Source organism: Anas acuta, chromosome 18 (genome assembly GCF_963932015.1).
Source record: "Anas acuta chromosome 18, bAnaAcu1.1, whole genome shotgun sequence".
Taxonomy (NCBI): domain Eukaryota; kingdom Metazoa; phylum Chordata; class Aves; order Anseriformes; family Anatidae; genus Anas; species Anas acuta.
The window spans coordinates 4,532,347-4,557,828 of NC_088996.1; the positions used below are offsets into that span (position 1 = coordinate 4,532,347).

At 47.3% G+C, this 25,482-nt stretch overlaps 2 protein-coding genes across 4 annotated transcripts in view; one reads left to right on the forward strand and one right to left on the reverse strand.

Annotated features, from left to right (window-relative positions):
- The window catches only part of MYO15B (myosin XVB), a 44,702-nt gene extending 28,772 nt beyond the window's left edge, over window positions 1-15,930 (forward strand). The window contains exons 37-66 of the mRNA XM_068655452.1: window positions 245-481; window positions 980-1,076; window positions 1,422-1,583; window positions 1,872-2,061; window positions 2,195-2,285; window positions 2,843-3,077; window positions 4,575-4,681; window positions 5,255-5,314; window positions 5,540-5,615; window positions 6,140-6,258; window positions 6,721-6,839; window positions 6,971-7,112; window positions 7,249-7,360; window positions 7,690-7,847; window positions 8,123-8,235; window positions 8,357-8,420; window positions 8,665-8,737; window positions 9,085-9,161; window positions 9,553-9,629; window positions 9,874-10,004; window positions 10,611-10,705; window positions 11,021-11,098; window positions 11,417-11,529; window positions 11,580-11,634; window positions 11,672-12,022; window positions 12,420-12,547; window positions 13,359-13,492; window positions 13,950-14,083; window positions 14,539-14,679; window positions 14,967-15,930. Of these exons, the coding sequence (XP_068511553.1) occupies window positions 245-481; window positions 980-1,076; window positions 1,422-1,583; window positions 1,872-2,061; window positions 2,195-2,285; window positions 2,843-3,077; window positions 4,575-4,681; window positions 5,255-5,314; window positions 5,540-5,615; window positions 6,140-6,258; window positions 6,721-6,839; window positions 6,971-7,112; window positions 7,249-7,360; window positions 7,690-7,847; window positions 8,123-8,235; window positions 8,357-8,420; window positions 8,665-8,737; window positions 9,085-9,161; window positions 9,553-9,629; window positions 9,874-10,004; window positions 10,611-10,705; window positions 11,021-11,098; window positions 11,417-11,529; window positions 11,580-11,634; window positions 11,672-12,022; window positions 12,420-12,547; window positions 13,359-13,492; window positions 13,950-14,083; window positions 14,539-14,679; window positions 14,967-15,026 (3,729 nt within the window). The 3' untranslated portion in view covers window positions 15,027-15,930. The remainder of the gene's footprint in view (window positions 1-244; window positions 482-979; window positions 1,077-1,421; window positions 1,584-1,871; window positions 2,062-2,194; window positions 2,286-2,842; window positions 3,078-4,574; window positions 4,682-5,254; window positions 5,315-5,539; window positions 5,616-6,139; window positions 6,259-6,720; window positions 6,840-6,970; window positions 7,113-7,248; window positions 7,361-7,689; window positions 7,848-8,122; window positions 8,236-8,356; window positions 8,421-8,664; window positions 8,738-9,084; window positions 9,162-9,552; window positions 9,630-9,873; window positions 10,005-10,610; window positions 10,706-11,020; window positions 11,099-11,416; window positions 11,530-11,579; window positions 11,635-11,671; window positions 12,023-12,419; window positions 12,548-13,358; window positions 13,493-13,949; window positions 14,084-14,538; window positions 14,680-14,966) is intronic.
- A 949-nt stretch (window positions 15,931-16,879) lies between these two features.
- Window positions 16,880-25,482, reverse strand: part of RECQL5 (RecQ like helicase 5) — a 38,505-nt gene continuing 29,902 nt past the window's right edge. For all 3 annotated transcript variants that reach the window (XM_068654621.1, XM_068654622.1, XM_068654623.1), the window contains 12 exons: window positions 24,860-25,087; window positions 23,567-23,666; window positions 22,998-23,034; window positions 22,182-22,240; window positions 21,972-22,045; window positions 21,408-21,501; window positions 20,786-20,926; window positions 19,750-20,450; window positions 19,468-19,546; window positions 18,574-18,825; window positions 18,251-18,323; window positions 16,880-18,136 (listed from right to left, as the gene is read on the reverse strand). In XM_068654621.1, the coding sequence (XP_068510722.1) occupies window positions 18,036-18,136; window positions 18,251-18,323; window positions 18,574-18,825; window positions 19,468-19,546; window positions 19,750-20,450; window positions 20,786-20,926; window positions 21,408-21,501; window positions 21,972-22,045; window positions 22,182-22,240; window positions 22,998-23,034; window positions 23,567-23,666; window positions 24,860-25,087 (1,939 nt within the window). In that variant the 3' untranslated portion in view covers window positions 16,880-18,035. The remainder of the gene's footprint in view (window positions 18,137-18,250; window positions 18,324-18,573; window positions 18,826-19,467; window positions 19,547-19,749; window positions 20,451-20,785; window positions 20,927-21,407; window positions 21,502-21,971; window positions 22,046-22,181; window positions 22,241-22,997; window positions 23,035-23,566; window positions 23,667-24,859; window positions 25,088-25,482) is intronic.

Genomic DNA, 25,482 nt, shown 5'->3' on the forward strand with positions numbered 1-25,482 from the left:
ACTGGTTGGAGAGGTCCCAGAATGGGGAAAGGAGAATGCACGGGGGTATGTGCTGTGAGGAGCCTACCATGCTCCCCTTCTGCCTTAGGCCTGCTCTGTAATGCTCTGAGCTTATGTGCTGAGGTTAGGTATATAAAGTCAGGGTTAAATAAGACTGCAAACCTGGAAATAACCCTTTTTGCCTGTTTGTGTACATGAGGACACTGAGACACCATAGGGTGAGTAAAAAAATTCCTTCTTCCAGGCCCAGCAGATGACCCTTCAAGCCATGACCCTTTCTCAGCAACAGCAGCAGCAGCAGCAGCAGCAACAGCAGCGGCGGCAACAGTCTTATGAGAGCTCGAGGCCAAGAGCCTCAAGTCCACCACGAGCCCAGGCCCCAGCCACTCTCCCCAAACCCAAGTCACCTCCCAGCAGCCAGAGTGCTACACCACCACCACCAGCACCAAAGGCTCCAGAACCACCAGCTCAGGCAGAAGTGGTATGAGAAACAAACAGTGGTTGTGAATTGAGTTTGAATGTCATGCTTTGCATTTGTTGTACTTCCCTTCAAGTCCGGCAATGGCTTGACAGAGAGGAGGGCTGAGAGCTGTATTTACTTATGACGCAGGCATTTCAAGCTTCACTTGCTCAGTCTTTAAGACACAGGGTCAAAAATGGTGACATTAAGGTCTGCGGTTTGGCTGCGGTGTTGCCAATTTATTCCCAGCTGATCTGAATTTCATGGTGTATAGGAAACTTCATGGCTCTGAATTCTTTGTCTCAGCAAGCTGTCTTGGACCTATAACATACTCCTCTTTCTCTGGACTGGGTTGATGATTCCTTTGGTCAGAGACTGATCTCTTAGAACACTCTGAGACTGGGAGAAGTTCTGGATCAGAGTCCAAACCCACCCACAGAAGATCATCTCTGAATTCAAAGGCACAACAGAGGTATTTGCTGGCTAGTACTAACTGACCATATTGTGAACTGTCTGCAGGTTGATGACTACGCAGAAGACCAGTACTCTGACAGTGAAGATGATGACAATCCTCGTGAAACTTTCCAGCAGAAGCGAGCATATTTTCAGAAGATGGGTGAGTGTTGACCACTTTGGGAGTTTGATTTGTAACACCTTGTTCTGCAGCCTCCTTGGTGTAACAGCTGGGTTCTTGTCTCTCTATATGGAACCCAACTAATCCCTTCAGGAGTTCTGGTACTCTGTGTAGCACACAGTGTATATGCCTGCTCAACTGGCTACAGTTAAGATCATGGGGTGTTGTGTTGCCAACTTTCTAGAAATCTTTGGGCTTCTGACTGCCATGCTCTCCTTTGCCTCTAGAAAGCACCAGCTTATGCTGACTGATGCAAGAGTGGAAACTGTACCATTAATGCTAATTTTTGGCTAAGTTTAACTAGCTCAGGTCCCTCTTCCAATGTAGGAGAGCAAAAGATCCTAGTGAAGAAAGTCAGGCCACCTTCCAAAGTCTGGACCCCTCCAGCAAATCCTCAGCCAAAGCACGAGGAGAAGGAAGAGGAGGAGAAGAAGAATACGGAGGAGAAGAAGGATACGGAGGAGAAGCCCAGCCCTAAACCAGAGGCAGGTAAGATGACGTGCAGTGGAGACCCGGGCAGACTGATAAGCAAGAGCTCTCCAGGAATGAGCATCAGCTCAGGATGTAGCCAGAAGAAGAAAAGATCTGTCTCTCCTGGGAGTCTCAACAGCAGAGGAGCGAGAAGGGCCTGCGCTTTGGGAAGTGGGATCCTAAAGCAGGGTGGGGGAAGGCCATACCTGTCAGCCAAGGAGCGAAAGAGAGGGAGAATCAAATGAGATAAAAGGATTTCTCCTGTGCTTTTATTGGCTTGGTGTTTAAAGCTGTTACTCCCAATAGCTCCTGCTCCCCCTTTGCCACCTCCTGAGCCAAAGCCAAAAAAGCAGACGCCAAAACCAAAGAAGGAGCCACCAGTAGTGAAACCTTCGGGCCCTGCATCACGACCTGAACCAAGCCGAGAGATCCGCAACATCATCAAAATGTACCAGAGCAGGCCTGCCCCCGAGCCCCAGCCCATCGAGCCCGTCAGGTGAGAGGGTGGGAGCCACCCACGTGGCAGGAGAGAGATGAAGGGGACTGTATCCCAGCGCTGCTACGTGGCTCCATATGTGGCCACAGCCCTGCTGCAGCCCTAACACCTCTGTTCCCCCTTTGTCTTGCAGGAAAGTGTCCAAGCCATTTATGAAGAGGAATGACCCCAAAGATGAGGCTCTGGCCAAGCTAGGGATGGTGAATCCCAATTCTCCCAAATCAGTGAGTGCTTTTCTCTCTGGTCACTTCAGCAGAGAGGGTCTGTGTATCCAATCCCCAGCTGGGAGCTATCTGATAGTGCACTAGCAGCCAGGTGATTTCCTGTAGTGTAAATAGATAGCTGTGAAATCATATCACAGTGTTGCATCTCCTGGGTTGCAGACTGTAAAGTCTCTTGAGGTCCTGGAGAAAGGGCTCTGCTGCTGCAAGTCCTGCTGTGGAATGTTTAGGACTGATTTGGAAGCAAGCACCTGAGAGACAACTATTCATGTTCCTCACATTTGGCCCCAAGTTCTTGATGTCTTGGCCTATTAACGCCTTTTTCTCCTTTTCCCAACTATAAGGTCCAATCTCAAATACTTGTTTCTCTGCACCTGGGTTTGCTTAATCTTCATTTGTTTGTAGATCGTGTGCTGATTTAAAGCTTCTGGTATTTCTGCTCAAACAGATGTTGCTCCCAGGGCTGGGCTGCTGCCCTGGGTATTATTTCTAACAGCCGCGTCAGTCAGTGTGTAGTGATGCAGAGAATGACTGTATCGAATGGTTTTGCTGTCTTGCAGCCTCCCCCTGTACCGCAAGAGAAGAGTCCCAAAGGGCCACCTCCACCTCCCAAGCCCAAGCCAGGTTCAGCTTCTAGCTCTATCAAGGAGAAACAGTTGCCTCTCCTGTCCATCTTCAGCCAGCCACCAAGTACCCCACCAGATCCCCAGACCCCTCTTTCTCCCCCTATTCCCCCACCTTTGCCCACATCTCTCCTGCCTGGGAACCAAGACTCACAGGAATTCACAGCAAAGGGTGAGTGTTGACTTCTCACAAGTGGGATTTGATGGAAGATAATGGGGCAGATTCAGCCTAGCAGCCTGGGACAGTCACAGCACATGATCTGTCATTTGCCAGCTAGCCAAAGACCAAGCAGTCTGTGTGAAATCAGACAGACTGTCACTGCAGTTTGAGTCTGGCCCAGCACTCAGCATGGTGCTTCCCAGCTCTCTCTTTCCAGTGCAGGATGTCAGGTGCAAATGACGAAGGAAGGGCTGGGTCCCTCTGAAAAATGGAGCTAAATAAAGAAAGGACCTTTGGGCTACAGCTCTGTCAAGGTCCAGTCCACAACATGTTTTATTACCTACTGGAAGCATAGCTACCCTGTTAAAGCTGCAATCCAGTGGATGGACTTTAGACGAGGGAGGAATGGGAAGGCAGGTGTTTTACATTCTAGAACCTCTGGAGGGTTCTTAAAGATAGGCTGAGGAATGAGGGAATGTTCTTTGTGGAAGAACGGGAGAGCTGAGGCGCTGGATGCATAAGGAAGCTGTTTGGATACTGCCCACTTGAAAAATGGCATAACTAATTCTTTCCAGCAGTAGTTTGGAAGTGTTATTCAGCCCTAGGTTTGGCCTCTGAGTTTCAGTGGGAGCCTGGAGCAGTAATTCATGTAATACTTTGGCAACTGTTTTGGATGCATGTACCAATGTGTTTCAAGCTATCTAAAACACTCATCAGCATCACATTTTATAATGTGCAAAAACAGTCTGCCCAAGCACATTACCGTAGGACTCCATCCCACAGTAGCTTCCCTGTTATAAAAGAATTTCCTCGTGTTCCCGCCCTCTTTGTTTTAAAAGATGGATCTTTAGGAAGTTCTGTGAAAGCAAATCTTGGTAACTGGATTAGCCTGAAAATTCCCTACGTTCCTTTGAATAGGGATATAGAAACAGCTGAACTGTGGGATATTTTGTATTTCTGGTTGTCTGTTAACTCTGAAGTTTCAAAAGTTGTGACTGCGTAAATGAAGACATTCCTACCTCGTAGAGCAATACCTTTGAATGGTTGCCTACCAACTGAGCCTATCTTTAATAGATCTCCTGCAGAGAGAAAATCCAGTGCAAGTACTGGATGCATTGTGCTAGAAACTTGCAGTCCACAAGCTCAGGAAAGAGCTTTTATGTCCTTTTGAATCCTTTTAATAGCCTTTTTATAATGACATAGAGTGAAACTGTGTCTTTGAGCTTAAGAACAGGGGCACTAGTTTGCCTGGGACACTGTGTGCTCCCTGTTTCTGGAGTGTTTTTATTATAAGCACTGAATTTTGTGGCTAATACAGTAAATATACATGCTATCACATGATGACTTCTGTGCGTGCATTCATGTTAGCTGATCACTGTCCTTAAGGAGGGTTGCTTGTAATAATCTTCAGTCAGGCACATGGTACTGTACGCTTTCTCTTGGTAAGTCTCTGACAGGTGACCCTGTAATCACCAAAGCCCATCTTCACTGCTCTTTCTTCTCACCCAGGCTCTTCAATAGAAGATGATGGTATCAAGACCCAGCTGTATAAATTAACTGCCAGTGTCAGCTTTTCCTATGCCAACCCTGCCTGGAAAATCTTTCTGCGCAAAGAGGTACAGCTGATTAGCTGAGGGCTGGCTGTAGGGGAAGAGAAGTGGTCCCACGTTAGGTTAAAATTGCTTTTTGTCACTTGCAACCAGTGTGACGTAACAACACTAAAGCAGTTCAGAGAGGGCATCATACGACACAGGAGAAGGGAGTTACTTGCCCATCTGATAGTCAAGGAATCCAGGTCCTACTCTGCCTTGCTGACTCATGCACCTCAGTTTTCCTATCTGTCCTTCCCTTCCCCTGTAAAGCAGTGAGAGATCTACAAATAAATACGTTGTTACCTGGTGCTTTTCTGTGTAAATAGTACAAATGTGTTTAGAATCAAGTGCACCAAACTGTCCAAAGCTTATCCCATGGTCTCACCACTTTATTTTTGATCCTTCGCTCCTGTTCACATTTGGTTCTTTTGTTCCTATTTGCCATCTCTCATCCCTGCCTAGACTTGGAGGTTGATTCACTCCTCTCTGGCAGTAGGACACATGGATTATACAACATCCCTGGGAAGGGATGCAACAACTTGTGCAACATCTGTAAACATACGTAATCTCAGTTTTGTATTTATCCTCCTCTTGCAGGTGTTTTACCCCAAAGAAAACTTCAGTCACCCTTATTGTCTGAACTTGTTGTGTGAACAGGTATGTACTGATGTATGACTCAGGGGCTGCTCTATCTCACCTTGGAGACAAAGTACTCCATAATTACATTGCATAAACTGCCTTCACTTCTGCGCCCCTAGAGATCTCAGTCCCTTCTCCAGGTTCATCTAGTCAAGCCCCTGCTCTTTCTTCTCTTGAACTCATTTTTTAACAGCCTCAACACACTCAGCCTTTCCATGGAAGCCTCTCTGTTTCCTTCTGCAGATCATGCGTGACACCTTCTCTAACTCCTGCCTTCGGATCTCCAGAGAGGAGAAGCGCAAGATGAAAGACCTGCTGTGTAATTAACATCCCCATCCTCCCCTCCTCCTTGTGCCCATCCCAGCATTTAGTTTCAAACAAGAAACAAACCTCCATGGCCTTTCAGTCAGGACTTTAGGGCTGAGGAGAATTGTCACTTGCAGCAAAAAAACATATTTGTGTTTGCTGTGTGTAGTGCCATGGTTGCCTGTTCCAAATGGCCAGAACATGGTTCTGAAATTTCCCTGAGCCAGAAAAACTTAATTACGATACATGCCTTGTGGGGAGAGGAAACTGAAGCCTAAGTATTGGATTTTGAGTTGTCTCAAAATCCAGCTCTCTTCTTTGACAGGAGCTTAATGGAGAGGAGGAGAAAAACCTAGTAGCACACTGGCATGTGCAAGTTATTTTGGTTCTTCCCATTGTGGTATCCTTTCGCCTCTGCATGCTAATGGCTGCTCTGTAATCACTGAGTGGGAATGGTGGCAATAAATCTCCCTGGGCAGGGGGAGACTTTGCCATGTTTGTCTTGCTGAGAAAGTATCTGCTTTGTATCCCTGCTAGCGGAATTTCGAGTTGGCAATGATGTCCAGTCCATTCAGGAGGATGGGATAAAGAAGAGGATTGTACTGGCTGCTCGGGATAACTGGGCTAACTATTTCTCCCGCCTTTTCCCAGTTCACGTGAGTATTAATCTTCTCAACATACCCTACGTTTACTGTAGTTGTGTAGCTCTGGTTCACCTGGGATCTTTCTGTCCTGGCTTTCTCTCCCTTACCTGGCCACACATCACTCAGTCTTCTGTGCTTTCTGTACCTTTCTCCTCTTATTCCTTGCTTACATATTTGCATCATTCTGATGTCCTTCCTAACCATTTCTCTGTCTAGGCTATTTGCTTGGCTGCTGCCAGTGGTGTTCCTGTCCCCCTAGTTCTCCCATTTGCCTTTCTGCATCCTCAGAGTCCTGCTCCTCTGTCTCCTTTATTGAAGTCTCTGTTTTCCAAACTATTGTGAAAATGTTGCTGGGTTTGACACTTCTGTTAGCCCAGGGCCTCCTTCGTGGTGCATGTGTTAGCATCTTCCTCTCCTGCATCCTGTCCACATGGGAAGGAGCCTTTGTTGCACTCTGCTGCACTTCTCTTGCAGGGTGAAAATGGAAGTGATGTCCAGATCCTGGGTGTTTCTCACCGCGGCCTGCGGCTGCTGAAAGTAGTGAAAGCATCTGGCTATACTCCTGAGCACCTGAAGATCCTTTGCAGCTACAGGTCAGCAGAAGAACATGGGTGGTAGTTGCAGGATGTCAAGTTGTGATGTCAAGTTGCAGAACTCCCATCCCTGTGCTCTGCACCCCATAGCTCTGGCAGAAGCAGTCTGAGCATGCTGGCTGTTTTCTCAGCTTTGCAGATGTGCTGTCAGTGGAGCTGAAGGGCAGCAGTGCCCTGGAGTTCTCTCTGAAGACAGAACAGCTTTTTCTGCACTCTCGGAAAGCTCCATGCATCAAGGCCATGGTGGAAACCTTCATCCAGGAGCTGAGACAGGTGAGGGAGTGGCTGTACTGCAGCACAGAACTGAAGCATTTTCCTACATGAGCCTGACAGGGTCCATGGGGTGACATGTTCTGGGTCTCTCATGTTTTGGGGACAAGATTTGACCTCCCCATTGCTTTTTTCCCAGGACACCAACTATGTCATTGCTCTGCGCAGCTATGTCACGGATGATAAGAGCCTCCTTAGCTTCAAGAAGGGTGACCTCATCCAGCTCCTGCCCATGCAAGACCTGGAGCCAGGTGAGGGAGTTTATTGGGATCAACAGGAAAGGTGGGACTGTGTTTAAGGGCCCACTGGACCCATGGTGCCCAGAAGCCCTACATGGTGCTGTTGAGTAAACCAGAGGAAAGCAGTCTGTTAAGGGCTGGCCTTGCCAGCCTTCAGCTCTCCAGTTCTCTGACTGTGACCCACATTGTTCATTTTGCCACAGTTATAGGGTATGTTAACTCAGGATGCAGGAAGGCCTGGTCAGAGACTGATGCTCTCCTTTGTCAGATGGGTGCCTCGCTGCTTGTTTCTCTTTGTAGCTGCCATGGTTCCTGACTCCTCCTCTCCCCTATTTCTTCAGGCTGGCAGTTTGGCTCCACTGGTGGCCGCTCTGGTATTTTCCCCACCAACCTGGTACAGTTGGCTGCAGCCCCTGATTACCTCAGCACCAGCATGGACAGAGCTGGAGGGCTGCGGAAGAGCATGAAAGCTTCGGAGGGCAGGAACACTAGCAGGGAGGTGAGTTGTCTTTGGGGAACTGCTAGGGGATATGGCTGTGTTCTCTGGGACCTGCCAGGATAAGTCCATGGCCCTGGTTTAGTGTCTGACCTCCAGAGTTAGGGGGAAGAAGATAACTGCTTAATCCTTGGAGATAGAAGCACTCAAATACTATCATAATGGTAGCAGAAGCACCACACATAGATGAGACATTTCTAGGTCTTGCAGACAAGGAGAATGCACGCTGTAGTTCCTCAGCAGACCTTTCAGGGTGAGTCTGGTGTCTGTCCCTGCAGGGCTCTGTTCCCAGCCTGATATCAGATAGCAGCAGCCTCATGTCAGTCCCTGCTGGTGATCATTACACCATGATGGATTTTGCCGCAGCCCACTTCCGAGAGGCTCAGTCCATGTGAGTAGGCTGTTGTTCCTTCCTGAGCAGGCATGCACAAGACCTGTGTAGCCTGACCCACACCAAGCCATTTCTGGGGGATGTTTCGTGGATTGGTTTATATTCCTTCTCCTCTGGCTAGGTTGGGATCGAAGGGGACGCCTGCTGAAAATAAGAGTATAGCTGACCTCGTCCACCACACCAAGGTGAGCCCAGTTTTGCCCTGTGGTTACAGCCAGAATCCCTGCTCCAGCATCACCGCTAGCTTTGTCCCCACATGGCAAAGAGCAGAGGGCAGATTTTTGGCTCCAGTCAATGCAAAAATATAGGTCACCCCTATTCCTCAGTGCTGCCTTCAAGATATTAGGAGCTGTTGTCTTCTGCGAAGCCTGCAGCACAGCTCTGTGCTGATCTGCCTCCCCAGCTCACCCTTGTGTTTGGGCCCTGCAGGTCCCAATCCAGGCATCCTTGCTCCAGTACTCTGATATTGAACTGAACGAACTTGCTACGAAAAACTTCCTAAGTAAGTATTCCTTAGGACAGAATGGGGCACGGTTGATTGAGATGCTCTTGGTTGGCCACACGTGGGCACCAGAGAGGGAAAACAGAGGAAAGAGCTCCTTACAGGCTTCTGCTGTTAACAGCCACCTTTGTCCTTGCTGAAGGCATCCAGCAAAATGCACTTTGCCTTTTGCAAAGTGTTCAAGAACACACACTGCCTGGGTTGATGCCACACCCAGAACACTTGTCCAGTGCATGCCTACTAAAGCCTGTGGAGCAGAAAGGCCTTCAGGACATTGTCTAGTCTACTGCCTGCCGCATGGCAGGATCACCTCTGCATAGACCTAAGTACTGTCCTTTGCTTTGCAGCTCTGATGCGGTTCATGGGAGATCAGCCAAAACTCAAGAACCAGAATGACATTCAGTGCGTTCTTGAAATCCTTCAGGTTTGTGACCTTCCTCTGGGCAAGTGCCAGTGGGAATAAGGGGCCAAGACCTTGTAGGAAAGGGGGAGAGCCATAATACAATGCCCTGTGTGAGGAAAGGAGCTGAAACAGAGAGGATGATTTAAAAATATGGGCGGGGGTTTGTGGGTGTCAGTGCATGTAGAAGCTTTCCCTGGGCTTCACTTTCTGGATGAGAGCACAACCTGCCTGCTTCCTGGAGCCTATATAGCACTACAGACCAGAGGTTGTCGTGCCCAAGCTTTAAGTCACATTGGGAGTCTGCAATTTTTTGGCAAAGCTCAGGAGCTGGAAGAGAAGGGGCACAGAGATGACCTGGAGCCTCTCTGATGCTCTCTTCACCTCTCTGATGCTCCCTTCTCTCTGAATGCAGCTGTGCAAGGAGAAGGAGAATTTGCACGATGAAGTTTATTGCCAGGTCATCAAACAGGTCACTTTCAACCACAAAGAGTAAGTACCAGCAGTCAGCTCCTGTGTGTGCCTGGCTGGAGGGGAGCTGTCTGCCTCGCTGTGTGGATGGCAGGGCTGGAACAGAGGCTGCCCCTTCATGGTGTACTGTCCCCAGCTGTGTCCCCACCACTGTCTGTTCACTGGCACCTCCTGTAGGTGGTCAGAAGGGCAGAGGGTCACTGTGAGCTGGATGGAACAGGAATTGCCTTGTTCCAAGGTGCCCACAGTTCTTTCTGTCCCACAGGGAGGGTGTGCTGCGTGGTTGGCTGCTCCTAAACCTGCTCACCGGGTACTTCCTCCCTTCCAAAGTCCTGATGCCCTACGCCACCAAGTTCCTGCAGCAAGCTAGCAGTGATCCATCCAGCACTCACCATGGTATGGCTGTTTCTGTGTCCTGTAGAATAAATGTCTGCCCTCTTTTTACAAAGGCCCAGTAGTCAAGGAAAGGAGGCAGGATCTAGGTGGGAATGTGGTCCAATTAGGAAATCTTCCTTATCTTGTCAGGGAGGAGAAATGAGCGGGATACTGAGGGAGCTGAACTTGTAGGTGAAAGTCTGCTTTGTATCAGTAGTCTTTCTGTTTGCAGAGGTTATTTTCCATTGCATTTTCACCCAAGAAAAGTGGAATTGTCTCTCTCCCTGACACTTAGCTAGGCCCTGTGACTTAAGCCCATTTTGGTGGCTAGATCTTGGGGGAAAGTCAGGCTGTGGTCTTCAGCAGTCATCAGCTGTGAAGTATTTGGGTTTGAATCCTCTCAGAAAAGAGGGTTCTAGTTCTGTCTGGGCATTCATGTGTACTCCTGTTGCCCTAGGCACTGTCTGGGGCTGGCTCCTCATGATTTGGACGTTTCCTGGCAGAGTAGGGGTCTCTTTCCTCTCCTCATGTTGGCACGAGGTTAAACAACACAGCCAGGAAGACCCAAAACTGTAGGAGACAACGCCTAGTCATCTGCTTGGCTCAGCATTTTTTCTTTTCCTACAGATGTAGCCAAGATCTGTCAGAGCAACCTGCGGAAAAATTTCATGTATGGGGGTCGTCGCCACCTTCCTTTCCCGGTGGAGTTAGAGGCATTGCTGGTACTGACGGGCAGAGGAGTTGGGATGTTGGGAAGAGAGGGAGGGTAGAGGCTTGGCAGGAGGTTCCATGTGAAGCCTTATTACATATGGAAGAAGTGGGAAGCAAGAACAGTTACTCTTCCAAGAAAGGACATCAGGCATGTGTCCGTAAGGGAAATGGGAAGTGAAATGCCCCATAGACAGGGATATGGGCGGGGAAGAGTCAAGTACTGCGGGCAAGTAGTGAGAGGATGAGCTGAGGAGCGAAGAGAGAGAAAGGGTTGTGGGGCAGATGGGATCCTGTGTGTCTTGCTGCCTAAAGACTGTCCTTTGCAGAAAGGACGTAGTACCCGCCGGCTGGAGATATCGATGCCTGGAGGAGTGGAATACGTTGCCCGAATCAGGACATTCACGGTGAGTTTTCTGCTTTGCATTTCTCCATTGATCTGGACTTGGAGCAATACCACAGAATTTGCTTAACTGTCAACCTTTGGACCTGTCCTACACTTCCCTCAGTTCTGTGATGGTTTCCCATGCCCTTCCTAAGAATCCCTGTAGTAGCCCATCTCTGTGGAGACTGTGCGGTGCTGGGATGCTTCACCCAGCCCGTTTCCCTCTGCAGTGGCCAGAGCTGTACTGCTGCTTTCCACCAGGCCCAGCATGTCTGACTGTTCTGGGGCTGAACTGGGCTTGCCTGGCCATGGTACTTACCTGCTTTTTTCCTCGATGCAGGTGGTCAAGGAGATCATGCAGGAGATCTGTGAGCAGTTGGGGGCAGGCGAGCCGGAAGAGATGCAGGAATTTGCTCTTTTTGCTATCAGGAGTGCCAACAACAATAATGGCAAGTAAAGAGAGACTAGCTCTACCTTCTTTCTTAAAGCAATTTCTCCAACAGGGAGAATCACAGCTACTTTTTCAAATATATCCCTGCCCTTTCTGGCTCTGGGGAGGTTTTTCTTCAGGAGTTAACCTCTGTACTAAGGTTAGGGATTGTGCCTTCTCAGGGGCTGTGCTGCTTGTTCCTTAAAGTGGTGTATTTCTGTGTGGGGTCTGCATCCCTTTGATGCTGGGAGTTGTTACAGGCAGGGTGGAACAGAGGAGTGCAGGAAGACTCCTTTCCCAGGTTGTGGAGCTCAGCTCACTGTCTCAGCACCAAGAGTAACGACCCTCTCTCTGCATAAATATATAGGTAAAATGGTGAGGCCGATGAGAACAGAGGAATATCTTCATGATTATTTGCTGGAGGATGCGTTGGTGACTGTGAGTTTACGCAGACTCACCTGGAAGACACCTCTGCACTTTGAGAACAAAATTTATACTGATGTCCATTATGGACAGGTAAGCAACAGGGGCACTGTGAGCACCAGGAACCTCTCTAGCAGGGGCAGAATTAGAGGAGAGGCTAGTGGGGATGTCCCAAAGGGGCTGAAGAAGTGTGAGGGCTTTGACTGATTGGCTTTGCATGCTGTTTCTGGGAATGACTAACGAGTGATGCAAGTGATGCTATGGAGGCAAACAAGGCAGTGCTTATGTGGCCCTAGCCTATGAGCTGTACTGCTCCAGACAAGCTGTGTGCAGTTCTGCATGCTCGTCCTGAGCCTAACAAGCCTTTGTTTTAGAGTTATCAGCCTGAGCTATCTGCGAAGCAGGATGTGGGGTCTCTGCAGCCTGGTGCTGCCTCGACCTGCCTGCACCTCCTGGCAGCCTTAACAAAGCCTTTTTCCTGTGCTCTCAGGTGCTGTGGGATTACCTGAATGGGAAGATGCTGCTGAGCTATAATCAAGAATTGGAGATGCAGGTGGCCATTTTGCTTCTGTTCCAGCACTGGGCCAAGACAGAGCAGGAGAGTTCTGTTCCCCCCAGGTATGTTTGGCTCAGGGTGGGTCTCTGTTGTCATCACATGGCTTAGGGGCAGGGGCCTGAAACTACTCCGGATAATTAAGGAGCGGACAATTCTGGAGAGCGTAAGTCATTAATTAATGTCACTTGGTGTCTGACTCCTGCCTTGTAACCAAGAAAGTTTACCTGCTGTTCACACTCCTAATGCAGACCATCCCTTCTCCATGTTTCCTTTTGTGACTCTTGCTGAGTTCAAGGCATGAGGGTGCCACAAACATTCCTGTAGGCTGCCGTGTGTTTGTGGTACCAAGAACAAATTGTACAAGCTTTCAGCTGTAGCCATGTAATGGAGATGAAGGTGATGGAGGTAATATCACCATCAAATCCCCTTACAGCATCAGGGGCAAGGGTATAACCCTGCTGGGTGTGGGAAACTCTGCTCTGTGTAGTGCTATGGCGGCACACACGACAATTAGTGTAAGGTGCTTTTCAGCTGAGACTGCCTGTGAAAGAAACACCCTGTAGCTCTACTTACATGCAGTTCTTGCATGAAGAGCTCCTGCTGTCTCCAGAAAGGAGGGATTTCTGTTAGCGTATTAGTCAGTGGTACACAGCCTTCTCTATGGAAATACGATGGTCTCAACTGTCTGTGTTTCCTCACACATTAACCAGTTTAGATGTGACCCATTGTGCTCTTCTCTCTCCCCCTCCACCCTTGCTCCCAGCTCTTCTACTGAAAACTGTTACCACATCCCCTCCTTTCTCTAACTCCCCCTGGTTTATCTTTTGATTTTGGCTGGGCAGGGGGTGAATTACTCTCTACTTTTTGGCACAGGGAAGAGCTGAAGGAGTACATACCAATGCCTTTGCAGTCCCAAATCAATCCCCAGACTCTGCAGAACCATCTCGGGATGCTGCTGAGAACCAGGCAGCCACTCCAACCACTGGATGCAAAAATCCAGTTCATAGGTGAGGAGACATCCAGATCTACTTGGGTAGTAATCTGTCCTGACTGTGATGGAAGCTGCCTCTGAATGCATTTCTGGGACAGTTGATGAGGTTGGCAAGGATCTTTGGGGCTTGCAATGACCCATGACACATGACTCCCTGAGAGTGTTTCTCTGCAGACTGGCACATGCCTCCACGCATGGTCATCATGATAGAAGTCACACCTCTTGGTAAAACTGCAGAAAACTTTCAGAGCCCTGTATGAGTTGTGCTTTAATTGATACTCTGTCTGCACAGCTGTTTTCTGTTCTGAAAAGGATGGCACATCCGTCCAGGCTGCTGACTAGGAGTGCAGGGGTGGTGGGAGAAGTCAATTGCACTAAAAAGTGCACCTGCCTCTTTTGACCACCTTAGGCAGGTGCAGGAGACTGCTGGCTGGAAGCTGCTGCCTGAATGCCACCCTTCTGCTTTCTTACAGAGCACGCGATGAAATTGCCCTTCTTTGGCTACAACTTCTACTTTGTAGAGAGAGTGAGCGACAGCACAATCCCTGTGCCCTGCTATTTTGGTGTGAACAATGAACAGATCATTGTGGTGGATAACATCACCCAGGTATGTTAGATAATTCTTCCTCAGTGTCCCAAGCCCTGATGTCTTTCAGGTGTTAGCTCTGACTTTTAAGACTTGTGCAGGAAGAGGCTGTACTTATGTGCCTTGCAGCCAGCAGCCCTAGCCCAAAGCCAGTGATGAGAGCAGTAGAAGAGTTAGTAATGGTGTGAGCTCTTTTGCAAGTCCAGCAGTGATCATGCAAACAAGCACGGTGCACAGTAAAACTAAGTGTAGAAAACACACTCCTATTTGGCCTAGGCTTGTAGGAGTTGCAGGGATGCACTGGCAGTGAGGCCTAACAATTAACTGCAGTCCTTCCACTTACTCTGCCCTGGGCCCTTGTCTTTGCCTCAGCTTTCAAGAAGTTCTTGAGATGAATCCTCTTTGGCCAGAATCAGATCATTTTGCTCTTAAAGGACTGCACCAGCTAATACTCTGTGGCTTTTTTCTTTCCACAGGCAGTCTCCCACGTCATCCCACTGAATGAGCTGCAGAAGATGCGAACCCTGCGGCCCACCTCTGATGGTGGGCTCCCCGGCATAGAACTGAACTATGGCTCGGCTGCCAGTCCCAAGTCTCTGTGGCTTGAACTGCCACAGGTGAGATGATCAGCCCTGACACACAGCTTCCTTGGGGCAATTCAGAAATTGCCCTCTACTCCCCAGCTGAGCCTCTGCTAAGAGCCTGCTGTTCGCTTCTGTCCTGGGGTGGATGGGGACACTGCATTTACCAGTTCCCAAACTGCAGTTTGAAATCCCAGTGCCTGCTTGGTATTTAATTATGGGAAGCAATTTATGGGAAGATACTTAATTATGGGAATATTTAATTATGAGAAGCAGCTATTGCTGGGGTAGAGATTGACTGGTACTCATTTGTGTTTTGACAGGCTAAAGAAATGTATCACACGGTTGTTGTCATCCTGGATAAAACAGGTTTTCATCCCTAAAGCCTAAGGAGATGAATGACCAAGCAAGACAGCACCAGTTTCCTTTGAGCTTGTTCAGTGCTCCCTGCCTGTCCCCTGGAGAGGTCTGTCCCAGAAACATCCGTGATCTCAGACAGCTGCTTTCTAAGACTGCCACCACCGTGATGGTGTGCTTGTTAATGGACTGGGCTGTAATCTCACCCCTTGTGACCTGCTGTTCAGTCACCAAATCCTTTTCCTTGAAGCAATGCTTGCACTGGTTGAACAATCCACAAGACACCCTTTCCACTCCATTGCTTCTTCATTGCCTGATCCAGCACAGAGCAGCTGAACAGATGCAAGCAACTGCCTTCAAGCTACGCACTGTGGGACTATTTTTCTCTTTAAATTGAGGCTCATAAGTAAAGACTGATGATACCTGCTAGTGATTCGTGTATCAGAAAGCAAAGTCAGGGTTATGAAATGACTGCACTGGCTGCTGCCATCTTCCATAGACCAGCTTCTTCTCTCAATTGATACGCAAGAAGCCCCATAGCAGGGTTTGTGAAGCAGGAGCTTGTATACAGCATCTTAATTGCAAAGCAGATCAGTGTTAATATACAATTGCTACATCCGCTAGGGCACAGATTAAGCTGCAATGGTAAGAATGTTTATTGTTAATTAATTTCTTACTGATGTATGCGTATACTTATTCTTCCTTCTGCTATAAAGAAGTCAATCATGTCCATGAAGCTGTCATACTTACATCATGTTTCCATGCCCATGGAGAAAGTGTATTCAAGGGGAACTGGTATGACAGTATAGGAGAGTGTCTCAAATTGTATAAAAACACTTAATTTATTTTTATTGCTACAGCTAGCCTACTGAACTAAAAGGTTTATTACAGGAGACTGTAATAAAATAATTGCATAGTGGCTATTTTGAAGCTATGAGATGACAGACACTGCTTTACATCTAATGTGGGGTGGGTGACCTGCAGCTAACTGGAAAAGTTACAGGAAAACGTGGTCACTGTTGGCTGGGAATGGGATTTAGAGTTGTTTAATGCAAGCTCCTTGCTGGTGAGCTGATGCCAGCAGTAGGCACAGTGGCATCCCTGTCAGGAAAATTCCTGCAAATGCTGCTTGCTGGGGCCAGAGAGGTCCTTGCTGGAGTGTGTGCTGCACCTTCTCCCTTCACCAGTACTACTGCAAGGCTAGTGCCTTGAAGTGCCACAGCAATATGAAAGAAAGGAACAGAGACCATCTCTGAAGATTAACTCATCATTTCCCTCCTCTTTCTGAGCTTTTGCTGCCTTACGTAGGAACACAACTCATCTGAAGAGCTGCTCTCCGTGGTGATTGAGCACCGTGCTACAACCCCCCATGCCCTTTTAGACGTCCTCTGCTTTTACAAGTTGCACAAAATTTCTGTAAAGTTCACCCAGGCAGCAGCTGAACTCTACAAGCACTGAATGCTGGAGATAGTAACCTTATATAGGGGTTCCTGGAGATAGCTGATGTAACAAAAATTTTAATGGGAAGGTGAAACAGAAGCCAGCAGGCAACAGCTGAAAAAATAGTTCTTTTATACAAAGACTTCTTGCAAAGCCCTTTTGTCCTCCCCTTGAACAGAGAAAGCTGAAGATAAAAGTGACTTTTGAGGTAAACATTTCCAGGTTCTTCTCCTCCTGGTGCTTAGCTAGAAATATCCTGCAGCTATTGGGGGATGGAGGTGTCTGCTGCTACACACTTCCCACCCATCCCATCCCAGGCTTGCCTGCTCAGATAAAAAGAGCAAGCTTTCATGTCTAAGTTTACAGTGATGGAGTCTTAATGTAACTAAGACCGGCCTACATGATAGGTAAGAAAAAACCACCAGGAAGAGTCCACAGCTGCAATAACACTGTTTTATTGTCAGTTCTGCACATACCCTTCAGCACATAAAAATAATCAGCTGTTGAGTACAGTGATTCAAAAGCCTGTTTCATGGCTTCTCAGGCTGCAGATTCCTCTAGCAGCAATACTGCCTGAGGCCACCAGCCTCTATAAGCATTGAAAAAAGACAGAACCCAACTAAAACCCAACAGAAAGGACTTGTGCCAGGGAATCAGGTTATTTCAAGCCCACTGATACCCTACAGTTCAGGTCCTTATATAAATATAGCAGCAGAGGCACCGCAGTGTCAACCTGAGGGCCACAGCAGTACATTAACCAGTAGTAACAGCAGCATTGCCCTCTGTACTGCAGGCTGTGGGTGAGGCACAGGGAGCAGATATGGCTTTAGGGGTTAGAAGCAATGCTGGAAAAGTGTTGGCCACCTTGGTGCCACTACTAGAGAGGTTAATACCGGGACAGCATCACCACTTCAGTTAAAGGACAGGCAGAACCAGACACAGTTTAAAAAAAAAAAAAAAAAAAGTTGGGATTAAAACAAAAAGAATCTGAGTTTCTCTACCTTCAGAAAGTAGGCATTGCCTGCAGAGTAAAAACAAAACACTCCCCTGCTGCCCTCCAAGGAAAAACATTCCATCCAGGTACTTAAACATCAAGTTCAGCATTGGCAGCCCTGAGCAAAAGCATGTGAACTCGTTTGTAGCATAAGGCTTCTATTGGTAACACTCAAATAAGAACTAAGGGAGGGGGGGAGCAGGAGGAACAGCCATCTAGGAAGCAAGAGGATGCCATCCCAAAGCAGAGTCCCAGAAAGATGCCTTCCCAGACCGCTGCAGAGGCAGAAATTGGAGGCACTGCAAAACACCTGAGGCAGCAGCCCCTAACCTACACAGCAGATGGAGACTTCGTACCTCTTGGCACGAGGTACTGGAGGACCTCGGTGCTCTGGTTAGTGGAGAAACTCTCCATAGGTTCACAGAAACTGGTTTTGTGGAAATGTGTGTCACTAAGGTGGCACTGCAGGCTGAAGAGAGCAAAAATGCAGTGGGGAAAGACAGTTCACTTCTGCAGTTTCATAAACCCCTCCGTGGCTAAGTTCTTCAGGATCCCCTGGTCCCACTACTGGAAGAAGGAATCGACGAACAAGATGCAAGGATCATCTCTCCGAGCTCTGCAGCTCCTGCCAGTCTGTCTCACTCTCACATCTGTCTCGTGTTTTGAAAAACTCCTTAATGAGTCTCTGTGCTTCTTCCTTCACTGCAAGAGAAGCAGCAGCACCTTTGAGATGATACTTAAGACATCTAGAGCCATCAATTCATTTAGCATCACAAGAAACCAAGATTCTTGGTGCTCTCTACAGCTCCAACTCACCAGTCTTGCGGGCAGGGTTCTGATCTTCAGTCAGTAAGTGAGACAGGTGCCGAGCAAAGCCCTTAAACAGATCCTGCAGAGAGAGGGAGGATAAAAAGCAGAAAGCAGACATCAATAATTCACCAGGCTTAATTCTGCATTTGTCTTGCCCTTAGTACTGTAGCACAAACCATTAGGCTGTAGCACAAACCACTCATGGCACATACCGAGATGTGACCTGGAAATTAAATGTGGTATCCATACCATTGTTCCCTTCTTAGGGCCCCAGATCTCTGGGGAGATGCAGTCTCCTTCTGCTTGAAAGGGTTCTGAGCTGTGCCTACCTTGGAAGCAAATTTGCCGCCCTTGTAGAACGGGGTCAAATATTTTACAACGATGTCTGCTGTCTCCTTGAGGGACACGCTTTTGGTCGCTGGCTGTATGGTCTTGCTGGCTTCGTCTTTATCACACTGCAGTAAGTTTGGATCAAAAGTCACCTTCTTCTTTGTTGGACCAACACTTTTGCTTTCTGGCTGGGACAGAATAGAAGATTTTGCTGCTGTCCGTAGCCGCTTTGTTGCAGGGCTTTCCATATCCTGGAGGTGGGACAGAAGAAAACCCAAATCACTAATTCCTGCAGCAGCATTACACTTTCAAACAGCCACTTCCTCCTGAGAACATCAATCTCTGCAGCATCCAGCAGTCTCTTCCTGTAGTGGATACCATGCAGGAACCTACGGAACTTTTTGGGGACATGAAGCTCTGCAGACATAATGTATTTTCCCACATAAAAGGGGCTTTGAAAAAAAAAACGATCAGACTACCACCTATTTCCCTATACTCTCATTAGGGCAGCTAATTGCTAGACTGACCTGTGGTTGTTCCCATGAATGGAGAAGGCATCTCGCTAATAATAGTTACAGATCTAGAGGGGGTGGAGAGAATCGTTCCAGGCAAGTTATCAGGAAAAGGTACGGTCAAGTGTTGCAGACAAGAAACAGCAGCGTGCAATGGAAGCTCTCCACTGCAGTCTGAGTTGCTGGCACTGGCCCTGTGGGTGGCAGGAACGCTTCAGGAGGGCAACTCATCTACAGTTCTCTCCACTGCAATTACAGCTGGGCCCTCCCCAGCTAAACACCACTACCAGGTGAAGTTCAGACCAGGAGCATCACTTCCACGGAGTGACTTGGAACAAGGAGAGCAGAAGTAGAGGAAATCAGCATCCATTGAAGTCTTACCTCATCCCATCCTGGTCGCTTCCCACTCTGACCTTCCCCAATAACAGTTAACTCAGTTTCTGTGACATTTTCAGCAACACTGGAGGAAAGAGTGGAGAGAAGGGCAATTTAATTCATTCCAATAGTCACTGTCAGCAGCCATTAGACACTCCACAGTAAAGCAGGAATTTTTCTCAGCAGCCTAGAGATTTGACACGGATTCTCAGTTTCCAGGACAAGGCTGGTGGGGCCTTAGAGCTACTTAATGGGGTAACAAAGGAAGGAGAGAGGTGGAGATATTACCTGGATTTTATATCAAGTTCGTCCTGAAGGAGTTCAGATTCAGCAGCCTGCTGGGTCTTAAAATCCTCTTCCTTCTCAGTCAGTGTTCCTTCCTCCTCCTGCTCAGTCAATGTTCCTTCTGTCCCCCCCAGCTCTTCATTCTCTGCCTGGGACTGTGCAGTCACATCCTCTCCAGATTCATCTTTGTTTCCCTGAGGTGGTGGTGTCTCTTGACATACGCTTTGAGAAGAAACCTGAGGTAGTGTGCTTGCAGAACAGCTGACTTCCTCTGCTGTGCTGCAACTTTTGGCTTTAGACCCACCTTTGGAGAGGGAGAAGAACTTGGAAATATCCTGTGATTCTTTTTTGGCTGCCTCTGCCAGCATTTGCTGCTTTTTGCTAACTTTGGCTTTCTTAGCAGGGCTATCACAAAGGGCAGTTTTTGTGTCTGGACTGGGTTGCTGTCCCTTCTTTTCAGGAAGTAGTTCTACCTCAGAACTCTCACACTTTGCTTTTTCTTTTTTTGCTTTTCCTTTTTTCTGGAGAACACGGTTTCTCTTGTCTGGTTCCAGATTACAGTTGCTGTTGTCTTGCTCATTTGGACAATCTTCTTTTTTGACAAGCTTTGGATTGCTTTCCTCCCGGATCATCAGCAGTTCTGAAGCTGTCTGGAATACGCTGGAACTTTTTGGAAACCCAGCTCCCACACGCTTGGGTTTGAACTAAGGAGAAAAGAAGGAGAAAAAAAATAGGGTATGAGAGCAGCAAGGAGGCCCTGTGTGCGCAACTCTAAAAGGACCAAGTTTATGTGCACAATACACTGCTGTTCATACAGCTGTAAGCTGGGTAGGGGTCTAAAATTGACTCCTCATCATGACCATCAACTGAGACATCATGCAAATAGAGTAGTCTAATGTCACAGCCCCACAGTAAGGAAACAGACAGCATCTTTGGTTAGAGTGAGATGAGAAAAACAAAAATAGCTTTAAAAACAATAATAAAAAAGTAGGTAGGCAAGCCAAATCATTCCCCCCTTGTCCATCCCATCTGCACTCACCGAGTAAACCTGGGATGCAGGGAGGAAGTTCTCCTCTGCTGGAGACTCAGATTTTGTCTCCAAGCTTCTGTTGCCACCAGTTCCTGACCCAAAGACTGAGAACAACTCTCCGCCTTTTGAGGCTTTGTTGATCTCTGCTACCTGAAAAGAGAACAGAAGCAAACTCCTGGTGACTAAAAATCTTTATGTATTCCTGCCTCAGTACACACTCAAAGCCGTAGCTGGTAAAACAAATATGGAGATACACCTGTCTCAAGAACAGGAACATCTTCAAGGAGGCAACCAGCTAACCTAAACCTGGGCTGCTCTATTTTCAGCAACAATCTAAAGAACTTCCCATTCCCTCTGTTGCTAGACCTAGAGGATATCTGGATAAGCTTGCACTGATAATGCAGGTTTCCAAAGGCTGTAAGCTCATAGACTGCAGCCAACGAGGATGTGAAACCAACATGATCCTGGTTCCTCCTGGAAACAAAGCCACAAAGAAAGACTTGGAAGACATCCAAGGCAAAGTGGAATTTCTCCATCTATCCCACACAAACTCTACTCCTTTCCCTGAGCTGAGCTGAGGTCACACCATGTTAAGAGGCAAGGGCAAGCAACAGCAGATGTTGGGCCCTACCTTCTTTAGCACAGATGCCTTGTATGAGTTTGCCATTTTACTGGTTCTGAAAGCTTCATACTCCAGCTCCACGGCACAGGCATGAGGGTCTGACCTGTAACACAGGCTGGGGTGATTTCTGGCAAGACACACTTCTATATCTGCAAAGGGAACACTAATGCTTAAGCATCTCCCAGAAAGTACAAAATTCTCTACCTCTGATGCAAGAGTAAGTGATAACTCCCAATTAAGGATGTAGTGGTGACTTGCTGGGGAATGGAAAATACGATGAGCACAGATTTAAATCGAAGCCCTCTTGTTCATTTGCTCAGTTTGGAAGTACGCTATCCCCATCTTATGGGGCAGGGGGGAATTGCAACTCCTGGGATCGAGCTGATTTAGCAGAATTGGACACAGGAATCCTCATGTCTGATCATGAACATAGCTACAAGAAGGATGCTGTTAGGTGAAGATACTTCCTTGGACCAATTAAAATGCATTCCCTGAAAGTGGTATTGTTGCCTGGGGAGGATTAGGCCTGTGTTAAGGGACTCAATACACTACCCATTGTCTCTCGTCTCATACCCTTTTGCTTCTGCTGGAACCTTTTGGTTGGCTCTCAAAGCTTCTTCCAGTATCTTCAAGCAGTGTTCCCGTCCCTAGGAAACATGCGATACTCAGACATGTTCTACAGAAATCACAGTGCCCCTTGGACTTCTAACCCAGAAGGAGTAAGAACAGGACAGGCAGAAGCTTTGTTCTTTGTGAGTCAAGGAGTCAACGTTAAACTCTTACCTTCACTGTTAGCTTAGAGATTCTTCTGCTGGAGGCGTCTTTCAAGGGGCAGTCTGCACCTATTATAGCAGAGACGTTTGAAAAAAGGCATCGTAGCATCACAGCACAGAACATTTCAGCTCTCACTGGGGTGGTGCCAGCCCACTATTGCCTGTTATGCTCTTCCCTGCAGTCACCCCAAGAACCACTACAGTCACCCCTCTCAACTGCAATAGCTACAAATTCCAAGAGAGTCACTGAAGGAAAATGAGATTTCTTTCTCTGGATGAGAAGGTCTGTTTTGCTAGTTTAAGACTAACATCACTAAAACCTCTCCATCCCAGGAAGCCCTTTTTCAAGGCATCCCGGCTCTTAGGAAAAACAATTCTGCTCTCCCTCAGCACCAACCAAAAATAAAGAGGTTGAACAGAGAAACATGAGCCATCGGGTATTCATTTACAGCAGTGTAAGACCTGTGCTGCTAGACAGGGCTCCATGTAGCACAGATACAAATGGCAAAGTTTTTCAACAGTTTCCATTCCAATTGAATACCTCTGCATAAACACTGCAGAAATAGCCTAAAAAGTCAGGTTAGACAATGTTCCTTCTAACTTGTTTGGAAAAGTTGTTCAGAAAGATGCATTCCATATCTTCACCCCAACCAAATCTAAACTCAGATTCATCTCTTCCAGCCAAGCTTTCACAGCCAAAAGCCCAACCCCTGTGCCTAGGGACTGATACCCCCAGTGTTGATGCTACATAAATTACATGCAGCTGCAAAATACAAGACTTCCCTCTCCCAAAGAAAACCCACTATAAATCAAAGAAGAGATTTACTTGGAGGGATAAAATCATCTTTTTCTGGTTCGTGGCCCTGGAATAAAAAATAAAATAATAATATTTTTTAAAAAAAAAACAATCAAACATTTCCATTCCTGTAACACATATGCAGGTCTAGAAACACAAAAGATATATTTTTATCCCCTTGCTCCAGGGAAAATCAATGCTGAAGTTACAATGGTACTGAAAAGGCAGCAAAATGGGGAAAAGGAGAGAAAGGATGAGAATCAAAGCCAAAAGTTCAACTTTGGTATAGGAATATCCCAGAGAAGCTGAATGGGAAAATTTCTTTCTAGTAATATCAGAGTTGATAAAGACAGCAGGATCCACTTGATGAGCATTGCAGGAAGGTAAGCTGGATTCCTTCCCATTATGAGACTGACCCAGAATACGGAGAACGTGACCAAAGCAGAAGTACTCAGTAAAAGCCAGAACAAGGGACAGCAAGACACAATAATTTACTTTCACTAGTGCCAGGAAAGCCTTTATATCTGTAAGACAAGCTCACAGCACAAAGGCTAACAGCAAACAATCTGTGAATCTCTTACAAAGGTACACAAACTCACTTTGCGCAGACTCATCTGCTTTTTGTAGAAGTCGTTCCACTCCCGTTTCCGAATCTCTTCATTGGCTTCATCCCCATTCCTGCTGCTTTCTTCATCATACCTGGATAAGGCAGGAGAACAAAAGGAAAAAACATTTCTACAGACGTAGCATTACCTGGGGCAAAGGCTTTGGGAAGCTTAGGTCATCCCAGGATTTAGAGAAGATGTATTTCTGAGCCTTTCTGAATGAGTCTAAGCTCTTAGTTTCACTACTACTCAACCTGGACAGCAGTGTCGATGGGATTTATTAATCTCATGAACTAGTAAGCAGGCAACTAGTGCTCTGAGAATGTAGGACTTCATTTCAGAAGCTCTGACAGCTCCTCCCATGGGGCTGAGTAGTCACTGCTTTGGGTCACGTATCCTGTCAGTCATTACTGCCCTTGGAGCTGAGATGGCAGAAAGGGCACAGCATCCATTCCTCGGCAGTGTCTTCTCAGGTCCCGAGATCAAACACAAGCTTATGGCACAAGTACACCACTTTCCTCTGACTCAACTGGAATTGCCTGAAGAACAAAGCTTCAAGTCTCAGGCTAAGGGAAAGCAGAAGCCTACACCAGCCGACGGCGCTGTGCATCCTGGAAGAGCTCCATGGGCAATGCAAACGGGGAAACTCATCCTGGCAGAGCTGCACGATGGCTGCAACACAGCCAACGAACAAGGAAGAAGAGGAGTTGCCATCTCCACACTGCCAAACATTTTACAGAATAAATCATGTTTCTGACTGCACATCTTTTGCTCTCAGCCTGATGGGGAAACACTAAAATTTAGCAATCAGCAGAAGAATCTGATGCTGGCACACCATTATATCCTCTGTGATGACTAAGTTCTGTCACTGGTCCCCCAGCCTGCTGGCCCACAGACATCAGCACTAAGCCAGGAACAAGCTCTGGATCGTGCTTTGCTGTCAAGCTGGTCTCAGTTTAAATATTTCTGAACCTTGTGACTGTGAACATGGCTGTGCCCATTTAGTGCTTTCAAAAATTTCAGCCTGGTTTCTTGAACCAATTACCTTCTGCAGGGCAATTCTTAGGTCATTCAAAACAGCTTTTTGCTCTCTGGGACATGAATTTGATCAAGGCTGCCAAAGTGTGTGGAAAATGAAATTCCAGCTCCTGCTGCCAGGAAGTTACAGGAAAATACCACCACACAGAAACATGTGCAGAAAATAGGAGTGGCTGGGCCTGCAGCTGTGAGATGCTCTCTTCTCTCTGATAACTCCTGTGAGCAGAATTTGAGCTACCAAGTACGGACCTGCTAAAACCTCTGCAACCTCTCCTTCCTCCTTCATACAGCTCTGGGTCGTAGCTATCCCAAGAGGAACTTGAGGGCCCGATGCAGGTTTTATTCCAGCTGTTGCTGCAGCGCTCCAGTGACTCCAGCTGCCTTTTCACTGCCCCTGGGTTCTTGCAGTAATCGCAGCACTTATTACAAGGCGGAGTGACATCGCCGAAGTACTTTGCTATGGCAGCATGACGACACCTAGGAGACAAAAGGAAAAATGATTGGGCAATTATTTTCATTGCAGAACCCTCCAACCCTCCAAATGTAAGTTGTCTTTTGATAAAGACTTGGGTCCTTTTTTGCAGAGAATGCCTATTCCAGCAGGAAATACAGTGGTTGTGTCCTGGAGCAGAACTGGGGTTGTGTTCCTGGTGTCTTGCTTACAGTCTCTGTGCCTTCATTTCCCTTCATGTAAAACAAACAGTGGCATCAACATTCTGATAAATGCTTTCAGACCTTTGAGTTCTGCAAAATGTGCAATGGGTGAAATACGCAGTTATTAATTCTGCATCACTGCCCAAATACATTCTGTGTCCAATCAGAATGGCTCTAGAATAAATATGTAAAGAGGCCCTCTTGATACCTATGTCCTA